The sequence below is a fragment of the Sapajus apella genome, unplaced genomic scaffold, assembly GCF_009761245.1.
Source record: "Sapajus apella isolate SASKATOON/1434 unplaced genomic scaffold, GSC_monkey_1.0 scaffold24, whole genome shotgun sequence".
Classification (NCBI taxonomy): Eukaryota; Metazoa; Chordata; class Mammalia; order Primates; family Cebidae; genus Sapajus; species Sapajus apella.
The window spans coordinates 23,204,385-23,222,523 of record NW_022436964.1 but is presented as its reverse complement, the minus strand read 5'-3'; the positions used below and the strand labels follow the sequence as shown (position 1 = coordinate 23,222,523).

At 42.5% G+C, this 18,139-nt stretch overlaps 1 protein-coding gene across 6 annotated transcripts in view; it reads right to left on the bottom strand.

Annotated features, from left to right (window-relative positions):
• The window catches only part of KDM4C (lysine demethylase 4C), a 343,287-nt gene that overhangs the window by 4,634 nt on the left and 320,514 nt on the right, over window positions 1–18,139 (bottom strand). For all 6 annotated transcript variants that reach the window (XM_032291097.1, XM_032291109.1, XM_032291099.1 and 3 more), the window contains 2 exons: window positions 5,889–6,008; window positions 1,104–1,196 (listed from right to left, as the gene is read on the bottom strand). In XM_032291097.1, the coding sequence (XP_032146988.1) occupies window positions 1,104–1,196; window positions 5,889–6,008 (213 nt within the window). The remainder of the gene's footprint in view (window positions 1–1,103; window positions 1,197–5,888; window positions 6,009–18,139) is intronic.

Sequence of the window (18,139 nt, the reverse complement as noted above, 5' to 3'; positions counted from 1 at the left end):
GGATGGCTTTGAATACAGCCCAACACAAATCTGTAAACTTGCTTAAAACGTTATGAGGTTTTTTTGCAATTTTTTAAAAAATAGCTCATCAGCTATTGTTAGTGTATTTCATGTGAAGCCCAAGACAATTCTTCTTCCAGTGCGACCCAGGGATGCCAAAAGATTGGACATCCCTAATTTAAGAAAACCCTTGGTTCTTCCAAAATAACCAAATAATCTAGTTACTCTATCGCTGCAGACAAGTATATCATAAGCACGTACTAAACTGAAAGTGTCAAGTATTCAGAAAAAAAATTCACCTTAGAAAAACCTCGTCCATTCAAATTTCTCTATTTAGGATTTATCATTTGACAGATGCAAGAGATATAATTCTAAATGAATAGATCTGACTTCATTTTAGGGCCCACTAAATATTTTATGATACAATAATATAAAGCCAAAATTATTGTGAATTATGTTTTTCAACAACTTCAGTTTTGATTATCTGTCTGTGTTTATCTTTTAATGGTATGCGAGGGCATGAAAATAGTATTTCCCTTTTTAAAAACTGCTTTAGTATTCCCACAACTAGCATTTAGGCTTTGTTTATCCCCTTTATTATGAAAGTCAGAGTTTAGCTGAATTATGAGTTGACACAAACATCAGTGACTTTCTGAGACAGAAGTTAGTCAATCTGTGATAAACCTATAGAAGAACAGATAGACATTCACTTACGCTGAGTCTTCTTTGATCTACTCCTGAATACTTTCTTTTAATGTTGCTTCTACTAACAAGAGTGCAAATGCCTTGATGGTATCTTTCTTCACTACTGGTGCTCTGCACAGAGCACATATTCAGTAGCTATTTTTGTGCACCAATAAATGTTAACACAAAGAAACATCATTTGACTTCATTAGAAGAAAAATAAGGCACATGCATTCATTCCCTGATTTTGGCTGAATCTGAAGTTTGCATTCAATTAAATTTCACTAAGGAAAAAGTCGTATTGGCTTGCTTCATAATTAATCCAAAACCCAAGTATGTTTCTGCCAAGCTTGGGAAACATGAGGTGAGGACAAGGAATTCACTTGGCGGGTCTCCAAGTGGCATCTGCCAGCACTTACAAAACGAGCTTTCACTCTCTTGGGTAACTCTTCATCTAACGTGTAGATGTCCTCTCTCTTCATTGCTATCTGGGATCCGTCTTCAAACTCAACCTAATGAAAAGTAAGATAACATGATACACATTAAAAAACAGTATTGACTATTTTTAAAGGTTCCAATTAACTACATAAAAAGATGAAAAAGACTCAAGCAGAATAAACAAGGGAACCAGCCAACAACCAAGGAAGTAAGAAGACTTCTTTCCCTTGTTAAACTAAGTAGAGGCCCAATGTAGTGGCTCACACCTGTAATCCCAGCACTTTGGGAGGCCAAGGCGGGGAGATCATGAGGTCATCTCCAACTAGCCAGTATGGTGACCATCTGGCCAATATGGTGAAACCCCATCTCTTTTAAAAATTAGCCAGGCGTGGTGGTGTGCGCCTGTAGTCCCAGCTACTCGGGAGGCATGGCAGGAGAATCACTTGAACCAGGAGGGGGAGGTTGCAGTGAGTCTCCATCTCAAAAATAAATAAACAAAATAAGTACACAATGCATTTAAAACAGGCCAAAATTTTTGTAAATGAGTGTCTTGGAATATGCAAAATGAAAACTTTACCTGGCAAAACAAAAACAAAGAAAAGTAGCTGCCGATCAAATGGAAATCACAAAACACGAGACTGTGGGAAATTTAGCATTAAGATGGTTTGGGTCTGTTAACACCATTGATTTACTTAAGAGATTCTGACAACGTAACCAGAAGAAATGTTTCTCTCTGTGAAAGAAAATGTAACATATTTCCTTTTTTTTTTTGGAAACAGAGCCTTACCCTGTTGCTTAGGCTGGAGTGCAGTGGTCTGATCTTAGCTCACTGCAACTTCAACCTCCCAGGCTCAAGCAATCCTCTCCTCTCAGCCTCCTGAGAAGCTAGAACCGCAGCCATGTGCCACCACCGCCCAGCTATTATTATTTCTTTAAGTAGAAACAAGGTCTTACTAGACTCAAGCAACTCACTTCGGCCTCCCAAAGTGTTAGGATTGCAGATAATAATCCTCCCAGATAAAATAATTTCTCCAATTATCACAGAGCTTGAACTTTCAAAACTCACTTTTGTCAAATTCAATCAAATGCCATCAAAGGAGCTGGGAAAATCTGTTTCTCAACTTCCTAACATGTAAACCTAATCGATGTGTGAAAATACATCATCATCTAAAACAAAATGTTTAAAACTTTTTTCGCACTAACCAAATGGAAGCAAATAATTTCATAATCAGTTTTTTCAACATTTTAAAAGATTTTATCAAAGAAAAGGTAAATGACACCAGTTAACAGAAACCTAGAGTACCTTGGTTAAGGTTGGGTTAGGTTTAATCCAACATGAACTCACCTAGCAGAAAACAAAAGGGATGTCATCAGGTAGAATACCTAATATGCTCTAATTCTGAGCCACATAATATTTTTATCCCTAAATTTTGTCTGAATTTTTCACTTTTAAGAAATGAAAACGGCCGGGCGCCATGGCTCACCCCTGTAATCCCAGCACTTTGGGAGGTCAAGAGATCAAAACCATCCTGGCCAACATGGTGAAACCCCCTCTCTACTAAAAAATACAAAAATTAGCTGGGCGTGGTGGGGCTTGCCTGTATTCCCAGCTACTAGGGAGGCTGGGGCAGTAGAATTGTTTGAACCCGGGAGGCGGAGGTTGCAGTGAGCCGAGATCTAGCCACTGCACTCTAGCCTGGCACCTGGTAACAGAGCAAGACTGTCAAAAACAACAACAAAAAAGAAATGAAAATATGCTTGTACTTCCAGTCAAAAGGCAAGTTAAATCACACTGCTGTGTTATGTTAAAAAGAATCTAGAGCTTAAAAAAAGTATACTTTTTTTGTTTTGTTTTTTGGAGTTTTTTTTTTTTTTTTTTTTTTTTTGAGACAGAGTTTTGGTCTTGTTGCCCAGGCTGAAGTGCAATAGCACGATCTTGGCTCACCCCAACCTCCGCCTCCGAGGTTCAAGCAATTCTCCTGCCTCAGCCTCCCGAGTAGCTGGGATTATAAGCGTGTGCTACCACACCTGGCTAATTTTAATTTTTTTAGTAGAGACAGAGTTTTACCACATTGGTCAAGTTGGTCTTGAACTCCTGACCTCAGGTGATCCACCCACCTAGGCCTCCCAAAGTGCTGGGATTACATGAGTGAGGCACTGCCCTGGCCACATTTATTGTTTAATTAACAGAATGTCCAACTGATAGCTGCACTTTTAATTAAACAAACACCCTCTTAAGCTTCGGTGGATGATAACATTAACTGGCCACATCTGTGCCAATGCATTGGTCTACCTTTGCTGAGATGGCCAGGTGGCTATGTCTCAAAGGCAAAAGTTACCAGGTTGGGGGTTCCTGGTTGATGAACATCCGTCACTGTCTTAATAAAAATCAGACATACAATTGAATGTGATTATGTACATACTGTTAGTATTTGAAGAAGCTAAACAATATAGTGGAATTAGGTGCCCGTCACATGAGAACTCTTGCTGTCACTTCCAGGAGGGCTGATGCTAAGAAGGGTTTTCTTCCTGGCCTTGTTTGAGTAGAATCGTTTCTTTAACGTTAAACTAGGCCAAGGTGGCATCTCTTTTACACAATTTGATGGCATAGCTAGAACCACCTGTGCCTACTTTCCTTTGCTTGAGATCATTTGAAACAAAAAGGCAATTACAAACCTAGAAGGGAGTATGCTATACCAGGACTAGGGTAACCAACCTATTTCGCCTGGAACTCAGGGCTCCCCTGGGATGTAGTTATTTTCAGTACTAAAATCAGGGATGGTCCCAGGCAAGCAGGGATGATTGTCCACCCTAGTTAGGACAGAGCTGAGAGAGAATTCTGACCCTCTCTTTACCAGCTATGTACTCTTGGACAAATTATTAAAAATTTATTCTTAAATCATTAAAATTTTGTTCACAGCCTTTCTTACCTCACTTTTAAGATAGGAGTCAAGTAACAGCTAACATTTTGCAGGACTACTGTGAGGGTCAAAAAATGCATATGCCTAGGATATTAAGCACTGTGCAGCAGGTATTTATTTATCTGTCATATCTATTTTTAAAACTGTCTTTGTTTATTTGATGGTAAAGTTTAATAATTAGATACAAAACACAAAAATCTCAAAAGGCCACTTGGCTCAATGAGGAATTTTAAACTACTTGTGCTTGAGAGACAATTTTAATATTAGTCTTAACTTTTTCATGGAGTCTATAAATATGCCTATATTTTTATGTTGACAGGCCATCATAAATTCAACTGAAGTTAACACACTGATTACTAATTAGCCCAAATTTCAACATGTTCTCATCATGTGATACTTTTCATGTAGCAAATAGCTTTGCTACATGTAAGAAGCTTTACTTCTGCACTTACTATTTAATTAAATGTAATTATTTTCTTTTGCATTACGTAGTAATGCTTCTTTTACAGAAGCCTCCAGTATTATTAGCTCATCTTGTGATTTATGCCTAATTCTGTTCATTCTAAAGCAAAGAAGGTCCAGTTATTCAATTTATATTATAAATATATTATATAATATGCTATTATAAATATTATGTTTATAATATGACTTAAATATTATATTATAAATAACTGGAATTTGTATCTTGAGACTGTCACCAATATCATATACAAAGGGGAAATGGCCTTTATACACACAGATACACACACACACACACACACACACATACAATGTATGTGTATACATCCTCCCCTGTCCATTCCTCTGGGGTTTTTCTAGACCATGAAAAATGTCTCTTCTAAGTTTTCAAACTTCTTCGAACACCTTTAATTACACTGTGCTCCAGTTCCTGACGTGATGTCCTATAATGCACTCTTCCATTTAAGCTCTTGCTCCTTATCAGTCTTTGAACATTTCTGTGTTGAAACTGACAGTCTTATCATTCTCAAGCTGCTCTTCAACTTAACAGGCCTGAACCTTCTTGCATTTTCTCCTTTTACTTCAGTCTTCCTGTTTTCACTCTACAGTTTAGCCTGAGAATCTTGATTTTTTTGACAGTGTTACTGAAAATTCTACAATGTATGGGCTCTAAGTGTCCCCTTTTAAAACCTTTCTGAAGGAACATAAATGCACATGTGCTATCCATGTTGTTTCCCTTATTGAAGCTTAACCTCTCATTTCTGAGTGGAATAAAATAATTCATTTTTAAATTGTATACATACTGTTTAATACTATGTAGGGTTCCCTAGTGAACAGAATATCCAATTGACAGCTGTAGTTTTCATTTAAACAAGCATTCCTTTAAGCTTGGGTGGATGACAACCATCAGCTCCTTGTGACATTAACTGGCCATATCTATGCCAATGTACCATTGTCTAGCTTTGCTAAAATAGCAGGTGGAGTGGGGAAGAGTATGTCTCTCAGCAAAAGCCACCTGCTGGTTGTAGAGTGGCCGCCACCGTCCTGGCTGAAGGTGAGATGAATCGGTCAGTCAGTCAGTCTCTCCTCATAACACAGAAACAGTGGGAAGCAGCCCGTCTTCTAGTAACTTATCTTTCTGGCAGAACCATATTCCTTACAATTAAACCATTCATCAAATGTTGTTAAAGTTTTCCAGTGTCCAACTTGGTAATAAAACTCCAGGGTTTCAACCTGGGTCATTAGACATTGAATCTTTGCCTCTTGCATAAAATAAAAGGCGCCTCAAATTCATGTGCCTTATTGATCAGCAGCACACTTGAGATACTATGTCCTCTGACTTATCATGTCAGTCTCAGCAAACATCAGAGAGAAGGAAGAACCCACCTGGTACATGTGGGCAATATTTGATCCAAAATATTTTGCTCCGTAGAGTTTGCCGTCAGGCCACTTGACTTGGACGACTTCTCCCTCAGCAGGAGGGCCCAGCTTCAGACAGTCTCGGCTCTGCAGAATAAACAGAGACAGGCTTTTCAACACGAGTGCGTTAAGTGACTGCATTTAGAACTTAGCAAATGATGAACTCCTGGCAATTAAAAGGAGTTATTGCCTCTGTGTTTTATGGATTATGATCTCGCATGGGTGTTCAGGGGAAGAGATATGAGCCAAAGGAGTATTTAAAGATTCAGCCTACATCATAAAGTTGCAAAGGAGCCACCATAATCCAAGCAGAAAAAAAAAACCCAGCAGCATTTACATTTGCTATTTGAAAAAGAATTGTTCAGGGGGTAACTAAAATATGCATAGAAACCGCTTTAGCTGAGGAATAGACCAGCTTATGATTTATAACACCTGACATTTATATGGCATTTTGTGGTTAACAAAATGCTTCAGCATACATCTCATGTGATCTTATAATCACTCCACGATGTAGGAAGGAATTATTAATTATCCCCATTTTACTGACGAGGAAACTGAGACTCCTGCGAGGTTCCTTTAAGTTGCCAGGATCTCTGAAGGAGTGAAGTTGAATGGGAGAATAAGAGCTGAAGACACCCAGGTGGAAGTGCGGCAGGGGTGCAATTGAAGCCGGGAGGAATTGCCAATGCAGCAGAGAAGGGAAAATAGTGGCACCTGCAGTGGTGGGTGGAGCTCGGTGGGTGTGTCCTATTTAGCACACCCCTTCTGAAGACCCCCTGGACCTCCCTACACAAGTGTGCTTCTGCCAGCATCTCCTGTTAATTAACTAGCCCATCTTTTCTACAGGTAATTATGGTGGCACCCATAACGAGAATCTTCATTTCAGATCTTCTGTTTCACATTGCCACCTCCCAAGGCAGTAATTCAGAGCAAACTCCCCAGGTGATGAATCTTGAAAGGTGCTTGTTTTTTTTAAGGCGTGGGAAGGGGGACATGGAAGATAGCAAAAACATTTGCACAGGCATTGTTTGTAAACTTTTAAATTTGCATGGATTGGGTAGAACACAATACAATTTTATTACAAGGAATTACATACTTGACTATGGTAATTTTTTTTTTTTTTTTTTTTGCACATTCAGCAGTTCATGATTTGCTAATACGGGTATTTTACTAATGAGGACAATCTGAATGATTGACATGCATACTTGACGAATCGAGCTATAAATAGACTGCGCACACTATGTGGTTTAAATGAGAGGCATACACAGGAAGTATTTGTTTATGACTGGAAATTACCATGTATTTCTTATTATTAATAGAAATTGTGCCTTATAAAGGAGTGACCATTTGATTGCTGGGTTAAGAGTATACATGGAAGGCCCAGCTGTTCATTTTTCTAACTGCGGGCTATGCTTCCATTAGAGCTACAGCAAAGAAAAAACAGTGTGCTCAGAGGCTCTATAGAACTGACAATATGCATCTAACTTAGTCAAATGAAAGTAAGTCTATTCTAAGCCTTCATAATACTTGACCTTTGGGCAGGCAGAATTAAAAGGGTAGGCTGTGGAGATATACTCAATGTCTGCCCGTGGGTTATCACCTCTCTTTCCATTTCCATTCCAAAAATTTATGTGGTGCCAAGAACACTGGAAGTTATAGCTGCTGAGTACACACTGATTACATATGTCAGTCTCCAAGGTTAGAGAGTCCCATCAGTTCTAGATTCCTCTGCGCTGAAGCCCAGGTGCTGGGGTAAGCGTGGGGACAGGAGGTGGCATACCCTTCTTCCTGCTGCTAAAGCTTTCTCCCATGTGAAGGGATCTCCACTCGGTAATATATCTGGTTCACCCCCACTTAGCCTTTTACAAGAGGATTGGGAATGACTTAATTTTATTGCTGATTTCTGAAGGAGAATGCATTTCCCAAACTATGTGCCATCGTACCCTGCCACAGCAAATTCACGGGGACCCTGTGGGATAACTGGTGAGTTATCTGGACTTAATTTACTTAACACATAGAACTGTTAGGTATTTCTTTTGACCAAGAGCCACTCTAAAAAGCATGCTGAGATACTAAGGGTGCCACGAGCCAACAAAGTTTGGTGACTTCTGGCTTAGCCTCTTCCCTTTCTCTCTGGAGCCATCATTCAGGGAAAGAACCTGCACTCTGCTCTGCACCTTCTGCAGCGAGAAGCCTGCGCTTTCCTGCACTGCCTATCACTAGGTAAGCCTGTTAATTCCAGGGTCCAGTATTTGAAACCTGTTTGCCCACAGATATAAGCCACACTCCTCAATATCTGCGTTAGTAGTCATAAAGGTGATACTTTACATCTCCAAATCCTGACTCCTTTGTCTCGCTTTTCCTCAGGCATGGTGAGATATGCTATTTATTGGGTCCTCAAATCTCAACAGAGGCAAATCAAAGCCTCAGGAAATTCGGGAGGCAGTACTTTGCACTTTCTTACCTACCACAAACAAGTTTCAAGTAGGAGAGTTACGGCCTTCCTTTATCATTTTGGTCCTTAATTTTACAGATTTGCCCTTCAGCATAACTTTATTACTCTTTAAAATAGAATTCCTCAAAATAAATCCCGACCTGCAATTTTAGGTACCATATCACGAAGGTGAGGTGAGGGACACAGAAACAGGGGCCAGACAAGCATAAATTCCATTAGAGCAGTTTATCTTAAAAACTTAGTTTTATTCACAAACTGAATGGATGCAACTTTACTAAGTGACAATTTTTTAAAAAAAGGTTTTGGAAACAATGCCTGAGATACTTTGATATCTTTTATTACTAATTATAAATTAACCTTTTACTCACAAGAAATCTTAATTTAGCATTGCAAGTGCCTGACCTCAACTAACTCATTCCTGCTCAGCCTCATCCTGACGTTGCTCTGTATCAGCCACAAAGATCAAATTCATAATCTTTCATGCCAAACTCAAGAAGACACTTCAGTTTGCTTTCTCAGTCTTCTGCTTTCAGAACTTTTCTTTATTTATAGAAAAAGAAAAATAACAAACCAACTATGTAACAATATAAGTTATTCTGTGCCTCCCCCACCTTCAAAACCAGAGGCATGATTCTCATCCTTAAGGGCTCCTTTCTCACCCTTTGGCAGGTCCTTCAGCTGGAAGGACATAATATTTTGATGTGCATATAACTTTATTTAGTATGTATAATTCATGATTTACTCCCTAGCTACTTTCCAAATTAAGTTAAGGTAGCTTAGAGTAAAACATAAAAGAGCTTATTCCTGTAACATCTAGTTTCATCCATAAAGAAATGGTGTCAATTCATCAGCTGTATCACATTTTGAGTTTGCCAGCAACTTCTATGACTACGTGAGGTATAAATTTAAACAAGAATGAGACTAGAAGCATGTGGGCTGATGAAAAGAAGTTGAAACTTTGATATTTAGGCTTCTCTGATCTCCCCAAAGTAGAAGCTGGTGGGTGTCCCCCAAATTGTTTCAATCACTAATTCAAAAACCTATTTACTGACCACCTACAGTGTGTGAGACACTAGGAGGCAATAAAGCCTAGCAGCCCAGGGACAGACAGAGGGTACTGCACCCACAGCCTGTCACACCAAGCCCACGGCTCTGTGGGGTGGGGGCTCCGGAGTCCTTGCAAGGGGTGAGATCTATGAGGAGAGGACTTCAGAGCAGAACTTTGATTTTATTTATAAATTAGGTTTCTGAGTAAAATTTCATGGGGGGGGGAAGTTTCTTTCAAAAATAAAAGGTCTGAAAAAAATTAAGTATATCAAAAGGTCTAAAAAAAAAAATGAAGGGATTTAGTTTGTGGAAAGCAACAGCTTGAGTGGTCTGCCCTCCCTCTTTAAGGTCTCCCGCTGGCTCACAGGTCCTTGGGTTGAGCACCAGGAACCAGGCACTACAGCACAGCTTCTCAAAGTATGTTCCCAACCCTGGTGTACACAGTAAAATGAGGATTCCAGGGACCCCCAAAGCTCTCTCTGACGTGGGTGACTTCTTTTAAGCAATCTAGAATTTAAGATTGATTATAGAAAAGGATGTAAAATGCTAAAGAGGCTTTTCCTAATGCAGTTTACTTAGTATGTTATTGGAGTAAGTAAACACCTTTGCTGGAAAATTATATGCATTAAAACCTTGACAAAATGCATTTTTCTCAGTTGCTGTCTAGACTCTTTGAAGCAGTTCGCCTTCACCTAATATAAATAGCTGTTTGCCATTTGCTGTACTGCCTCCAGGATGTGTAAACTCGCCTGAAATCTACCAGAGCTTTGTTTACAGGACACTGGTGTCTGGAGCTGCCAGTAAGCACACAGCTACAGCACTAAATAGATGATGTGAAAATTAAAGACAGAAATCATAATCACGGTGAAGAGTGGCCTTTTGGCTACAATCAGTTCTTTAAAGGACTGAGAGGAGTACTGAACCTAGGGCAAGAGGATGGTGTCATCACATTCCCGCCAAGTCAGGGCCAAACTTCTGTACCTGCTCTACGACTAAAAGGAAAAATTGAACTGCCAGTCTGAGTACCTGAATCTGAAGTCACTGAGTTCTTGGAACTCTTATGCAACCCTTCGAAAGGGACCCCTAGAAGTTGCTATCCTCAAATGTTGCCTGTCTTAGCCCTATCCCCATCCCCATCACTGTTCCTTACGTGTATAAACCACAGAGGCAGCCCCATCTGTGAGCCCAGTTGCATCAGATGAAGATGCGGCACATGTGTTCCCAGCAGTTAATCAGCATATAGTTTGGCTCCCCTGGCAGTCCCCCTTGGGGAGAATGCTTAGGTGACCTGGGGCAAAATGCCAACGGCTGCTAGCATTTCCAGAGATAATCACCTGCTCATTACTGGACCCTGGCACAGATTAACAAGACTGACTGACAGCCATGTAAGAATCGTAGTGGCTATCTGTCATCTGTTTGGCTGCCCAAATTTGGAAATCCCTTCTCCCCACAGTCTAATGGGACTGAGCTGGCCTGACATCACAGTTGCTGAACACTGCCAGACGCTCCCTTCCCCAGCTTCCCTCACAGCAAAGACAGCAACAGAGGCCTGGCTAGTGGGCTGCGCGAGCCCAGGATTTACAGCCTGGGGTCAGAGATGACGCAAAACAAGTAGAAGAGAGAATTCCCTTAGAAGGCAGCAGCAGCACTTGCAGGCCTATGGCAGAGGCCAGGGCCAGTCTCACAACACAAGGGGAGGCAGGTGTCCTTCCTGGATGGCGGCTGTGGCCTGGTCTTGCCCGTAGCTGCAGGTGAACAGCCTCCTTTGTTCTTGCCTGGTTTCTGACCTTTGCTCTTCTGTATTCCTGGAGATTCTGAAAGCTCCCCAATAACCTTTCACTAAATTTCTGTACAGCCTAAATCAATGTCAGTTTCTGTTGGCTGCCATTAATGATCTTGATGACAAGAAACCACTAGTTTGTATGATGGCAGATCCCTCCTCCCACAAAGAGGAAAGAAACCTCTCACTTAACAATGGCATATAAAACTGGAGGACTTCCCACACCATGCAAAGGCCCAGCTGCAAAACCATTCTTCTCAAAAGGAAGGGAGCATATTGATGGAAACACCTACCTGTTGACAAGGCTTGGCCCTAGATGACTGACAGCAGTCCAAGTTTCCGATATGCCCCCCAGTGTAAGAATGTGCCCTCTCTGAGGATATCCCCAAGGATGTATTCCAGACAGTAAAGTCACCAAACACCTGAGGAATGGCCAGCTCTGAGCAATGGCCTTTCAAGGGGGCTATTCTATTGGGGACACACCACTTTGGACTGCTTATTAAATATAAGTCATAACCATCCTTCATGTAGAGATTAGCAAACAATGAAAGCACTTAAAACTTATTTTTAAGGCCAGGAGCAGTGGCTCACGCCTGTAATCCCAGCACTTTGGGAGGCCAAGGCGGGAGGATCACTTGAGCTCAAGACTTCAAGACAAATCTGGGCAACATAGCAAGGCTCCATCTCTATAAAACAAGAAAAAAAGAAAAAGTATTTTTAAGAATAATTCTTAGCTTCTATATATTCATTAGGGAGATATTGTAAAAATTTTTTAAAGATAGAAAAAAAATTTCAAACCTCATATTTCTATCACCTACAAGTGATCACTGTCACCATTTGTAGTTTTTTTTCTCTATGCTTCTAATTTTTTTAAATACTTAAAGAATTTTTCTCTATGCTCTTTTAGAATTAGGACATCCTATACATGCACAATCTTTCCCCCGCAGAGGCCCAGCCATTTTTTTCTTTCAAGTTAGAGCACAGTTGATCTGTCTCTAAAGCCATTTGTCAAGAGCTCAGAACTACAGCTCATGCCATGCTCCTTCACTACTTTCCACCGTGTTTTGGGGTACAGGCCCTTTCTTTTTTATTGGGGTAAAATATACATAACATTTACCATTTTAACCACATTCCATTGTTTAGTGGCATTAAATTCATAGTGTTGTGATATCATCACCACTCTCCATCTTCACAACTTTTTTTAACTTCCCAGACAGAAACTCTGCACTCATTAAACACTGACTCCTTATTCTATCCTCCCGTCAGCCCCTGGTAACCACCATTCTACTTTCGGTCTCTGAGAATTTGACTATTCTAGACACCTCATCTAAGCAAAATCCTACAATCTTTGCCCTTTCGTGGACATTTATAATTTTGTACCTTGCTATTTACCACCTACAATTATGTCATGAGCATTTTCTTAGCTATTAATTATACTTTAAAAACTCCATTTTACTTGCCAAACATATGGGACAGTATAGGTGTGCTACAATTTAGTCACTCTTCTATTAAATATTTAGGACATTGCAGTTTTCCTCTATCATATATAATGCTACTATATACTTGTTTTCATAAATCTTTGTCTGAATTACTGACTATATTCTTAGAACAGACTCCTAGAACAAGAATTACTTGGTAAAAAGGTACATAAAAAACTTAGTTTCATCAGCTTTGAAAAATTCAGCCTCAGACTCATTTCTCTAGTGCAGTAAATTAATCTAATGTTAACCACCAGACATGTCTGATTCAGCTGGTCCAAGGTGGGTCCAAGCCAAATGCCCTTCCAGGCAATCTCATACTCAGCAGGTGGGAACTGCTGTTCTAGGAGGTTCTCCCGCGGCTGAAACTATACATCCTATGGATAACAAAAGAACTAGTTCTATGCCCCTTCTTCTGACTGCATCTTTTTTAGAGTGAGAGCTTTCTAACATGCTTAGAAGAAAATCTCGAAAGCTTTCACCCTTAGGTATCTATCTAAATGTGTTCTGTACTGATTCTAGAACCCTGTAATTTCAGGCTCTGGGTTAATCAATACAAGCTAAGCTGCTTCTATATTGACACTAATCATTCCGGGAAACTCCTGATGTATTGAAAGGGTCCACTTTTCCTTTTTAATAGTTTTGACACAGGGTCTCACTCCTGTTGCCCAGGCTGGAGTGATTGCAGTGGCGTTATCACAGCTCAGTGCAGCTCAGCTTCCCAGGCTCAGGTTATTCTTCCACCTCAGCCTCCCAAATAGCTGAAAATACAGGTGCGTGTCACCATGCTTGGCTAATTTTTTTTCTTTTTCTTTTTTTAGCAGAGACAAGGTCTCGCTATATTGCCCAGCCTCGGCTGCCCAAAGTGCTGGGATCACAGGTGTGAGCCACCACGCCTGGCCTTGTTTGTTTCTAAAGTACAGACAGACACACACAGACACACACACACAAAACCTTTCTGAAGTCCAAGATGCAGAAATAAAGCCCATCTTGCTTCCTCAAGCATCCAATTTTTGTTTTTACCAGCCACACTTGGCCAATGTTCTGACATACAACTATACCTATCTTCTAAAAAAAGATAGGTTTGTTATTTTCATAGAAAGAAAGCACTAACACTTATTTGGTGAATTGCTGAAGGCCAACTAGTTTTTGTTGTTGTTGTTGCTTTTTGTGAAGACAAGGTCTCACTACGTTGGCCAGGCTGGTCTTGAACTCCTGCCTTCAAAAGGTCCTCCCACCTTGGCCTCCCAAAGTGTTGGGATCACAGGTGTGGGCCACAATGCCTGGCCAACTGCTTTGTTGGTATGCACTTTCCCTGCAGTGATGAGCCCAAAGTGGACACAATGGTTGTTTAAGGTACTGAGGTCCCAGAGATGGAGACCTCTTTCATTATTCTCAAAGTTATTACAGCATTAAGCCTCAGAGGTATATTTCCACAGCAGCCACATCTTTATGAAATTAGAAATAGGTGAGATTCTGGCATGCAAAAACTTTAAAAGGCCTAGAAAGTACAAAGTTAGGCAGCTGTTTTCAGAAATTATTTTTCTGGTTCTTTTGAAGTGGGGAAGCATAACAAAAGCCAATAACGAGAAACAGGGGTGACAAGGCAGGGGGGCTGACCCCACCCAAAAGAGCCTGTGGGGGAGGGACCAGGAATGCAGCGGGTGTACGGGCACAAGGGGAACAGTTCTAACCCGCTGATGAGAGATTCTCTGCATTCCTGCCTTCTCCTTCCCTCTGAGTGTGTCCTCCGGGCCAGACTGAGCTCAGAACTGAGAAAACAAGAGACAAAAAAGACCCAGCCCTCGCAGCCATTTCTCAAAGGATTCAGATCCAGGTGGGGACTCAAACACACACATGAATATCTGCAATACAAGGCACTGTGTGTGTCTGCAGGTAGTAGGCAAAGAGGTGGCAACTCTGTGTCTGTGACCCACCCTCCTAGGACATCAATTGTGTCAAGGACATTCTTCTTAAGATTAACCAGATTGCCTCATGCCGCTCCCACCACGTTAAGCCACCCTCCACACAAACTAATTATAGAGACCTCTCTCAGGAAAAGTTGTGGTGAGACCAATAATGTCGGCCTTAAAGACAGATGTCAAAGGGAGAAGCCAGCTGGCAGCTCCTGCAGCACTCTGTGTGACCACTGTTTGGGGCTCTGGCATTGTCAACCTGATTTCATTTGGGGTCACAGAGTTGGTCAGGCTATCCCACTGACTGTGAAGTGATGTGGCCAAACAGGAGACAGAGTTGCAGCCCTGACCCCTTCTTCTCCCTCTCTAGAGTGTTCTGGAATGATCCCACTTGTGAGCTCAGGGCTGTGCCCAATCATACCAGGAGTCAAACGAGGACTTCCAAGTTCAACTCCCAAAACCTCCAAATATAAAAACGACTTAAGGAATTTATACGTTTAAAGCTTTCTGTCACTTCCTCTTAGATCCCCTTTTCAGTAACCTCTTCTTTTTTTAAAGGTATGGAAAATGTAGGTTGAAAAATGTTTCTAGAAGTCTTGTGCTTAGGGACTCTCTGACCAATGAGCTGACCAAAAATTACTGGCTGCCACCCATCAACTATAATCACCACTGCCACCAGAGACACAAAGACTACCTGCATGTTTACTACGTGCCGGGCAGCACACTAACTGCTTTATGCACTACATTTCAATAATCTCAACACAAATCCCAGTACTTATTACTGACGGTGGCGGTGGCCCATCTGGAGCAGCCACTGTGAGGATGCCAGCTGCAGTGGTGGAGGTGTGGCTGATGCTGTGCACGCTGTGGAGCTGGCAGGGGACGGGAAAAGGTGATCCCAGTGAGAGCCCCGTGCCCTACTGAGTTGGCAGGGCTGGAGCCCATGTTCCCGGGTGCAGCTGCAGCTGCCCAGCTGTGGCTCCAAACCTGGGCATCCCTGTGCTCTCGGGGTCCAGGAAGCCCCCTGCCCCAGAAGGCTTGGAATTGCCAGCTTCCACTCCCTGGCCTCTCCTCACTCCTGGCATGCACTCTGCAGCACAGCAAAGATGCAGTCACGTCTTGACAGCCCAGCCCAGGCAGTATAGCGACCAAGCTGGGTGTGCGCACGCTTGGGGTGACACTGACACATCAGCCCCCTGATGCCTCCGTCCCTCTGGAAACTGCTTCTAAAGCTGACACTTTGGGTGCCAACGAGCACAGGAGGGAGGTCAGGGGGCTGAGGGTGGCTTGGCACGAGTGTACAGGCAGCCCTCAGTGTAGACAACCTGGGCACCAAGGATGGCATGTTGATGGTGGCAGGAAGCAGACAGGTTCCTAGGAGAAATGGGAGGAATCTCTGGTGCAAACTCCACTTTCAGGCCAGGGATGGCCTGAAGCCTGGAGGCTGAGCTGACAGTTCCAGGGGTCTGCAACCAGGAGTGAGAACTTCCTTGATGTCATTTAGCCAATCAAGTTGGCGCTTCCACCCATAAGCAAGCACTTCCTCTATTTTGAGCCCATAAAAACCCCAGACTCAGCCAAGCTCTCCTTGGGACTACCTACTTGTCAATATGAGCTACCCACTTCAGGTCTCCTCTCCATTAACAGGTATTTGATCATCCAATAAAGGCTTTCTCCATCTTGCTCACCCTCCAGTTGTCCAAGTAACACCCTCCTTCCCACTGCCCCTGCTCACCACACTGTGGGCAAGGAGAGAAGAGCTGCAGCCGTTCTGGGAGCCCAGACCTTGGGGCTCCCTGAGCCAGGACTGTAACATACTCTAACAGCCTCTTTGGGGCTCTGCACTTGCCGGCATCTTCAAGCTTTTGGGCGCTACCATGTTCCCTTATCCAGATGATGATATCCACGGCAGAAGCTGTTTGTGGTACATCTGGTCCAGCCACAGCCTTGCTGGCACCTGGAGCTGCCCACCCCACTGCAACAAATGGCATGTCTTGCTGTGTGCAGAGGCCAGACTTGCTCATTTGCTCACACACAACCTCGCCACTCCAAGCCTGCCTTGCCCTTGGAGGCATGGGATTTGGGCGGGTAGCATCAGCCAAGCGCAGCCTTCTGGGCCAAGTGGATGGAATAAGACTAGAGGGCATGAGCAAAACTCAAGCAGAGGTGCCACCAGCCAGAGGTTTCCGGCTGGTACAGCAACACCCTAAGGCTCCTGTGACATTAACATCTCCAATTTACAGGTAAGGAAACTGGTGTTAACTCCCTTGCCTGGGTTGCACAGCTAATTAGCAGAGCAAGGAGCACCCTGGGTCTGCCTGCCTCACATGTGGCTCTTCCTACCTGGGTGAGAGAGAAAACTGCCCCAGGGCTCACTGCATCCTCCTGTAGAGCACCCCAGGACTTCAACTTCTCAGCCCCAAACACGGGGGAAAAAAACTCCACCTATAGAGGACAGATTTTCTCCCTTTTTTTTATTGTTGTTGGCAGCGACTAACATGCATGAGGGGAATAAAATATTTTAGTATGTCAATAAAAATTTATGGTGCAAAATGGAGAAAGACAGGCATGGGGTGAATTTCTCTGTAGTGGTTTCTAAAAATACTGTCAGTTCCAAAAGCTAAAAAAAGAAAGATGAAAGGAAAGCTAAGGATAGGCATGCAGGGGAGAGAAGGCTGCCCTGTGTTTAGATGTCCGGCTGTCCAAGGCTCTGGCTCTACTCTGCAGTGTTTGTTCTCTGGGAGCACGGCTTGACCTACCCAGGACACTTCATATTGAAGTGATCCATGTACTGCTTCCAAGACCTGGGGTCAGGCTGCCTAGAGTCAAGGAAAACCCGTTCCTGTGCCTAAGGTACTCAACCACCTTATGTCCTGGTTTTCTCATTGATAAAATGGAGATATTAATGCAACCTTGCAGGGCTGCAGGGAGAATGAGAGAAGAGAACAGAAAAGCAAGGCCCAATTCCTGGCAGCTGGTGAATACTGAGTGAACCACATCTGGATTTAATTCCCATCAACAGGAATATACCTAGAGGATAGGCAGAAGACAAAACCCTTGGGGGCCACTTTTAGGATTAAAAATAGTGAAGAAAACAGAGAAGCCAAGAACCCAGACTATGAGAGAAGAGTGGCTAAAACAGAACACAGAACTCCGAGGACAATCACACATGTGTTATCCTAACTGGAATCTAAAACAGCCTGGCAGGTAAGTGTCAACATCCCCCAGCATTGGTAGAGAAGACTGACTTGCCTGAGGCCACAGGGCTAATAAGTAGATGGGTGGGGATGTCACTCACTCACCTGCGAATTTTCAAGCATCTCTTGTGTTTTAGGGAACAAAGGAATGAGTAGTGAGTTAAACAGACTTAGTTTTTTACTTCATGGAAACTTTGTTTCACTGGAAAATGCAGGTATTAACTTTAAACAAAAAATTAGGAGGGCTGGGTGTGGTGGTTCACGCCGGTAATCCCAACACTTTGGGAGGCCGAGGCGGGGTAATCACAAGGTCAAGAGATCAAGACCATCCTGGCTAACATGGTG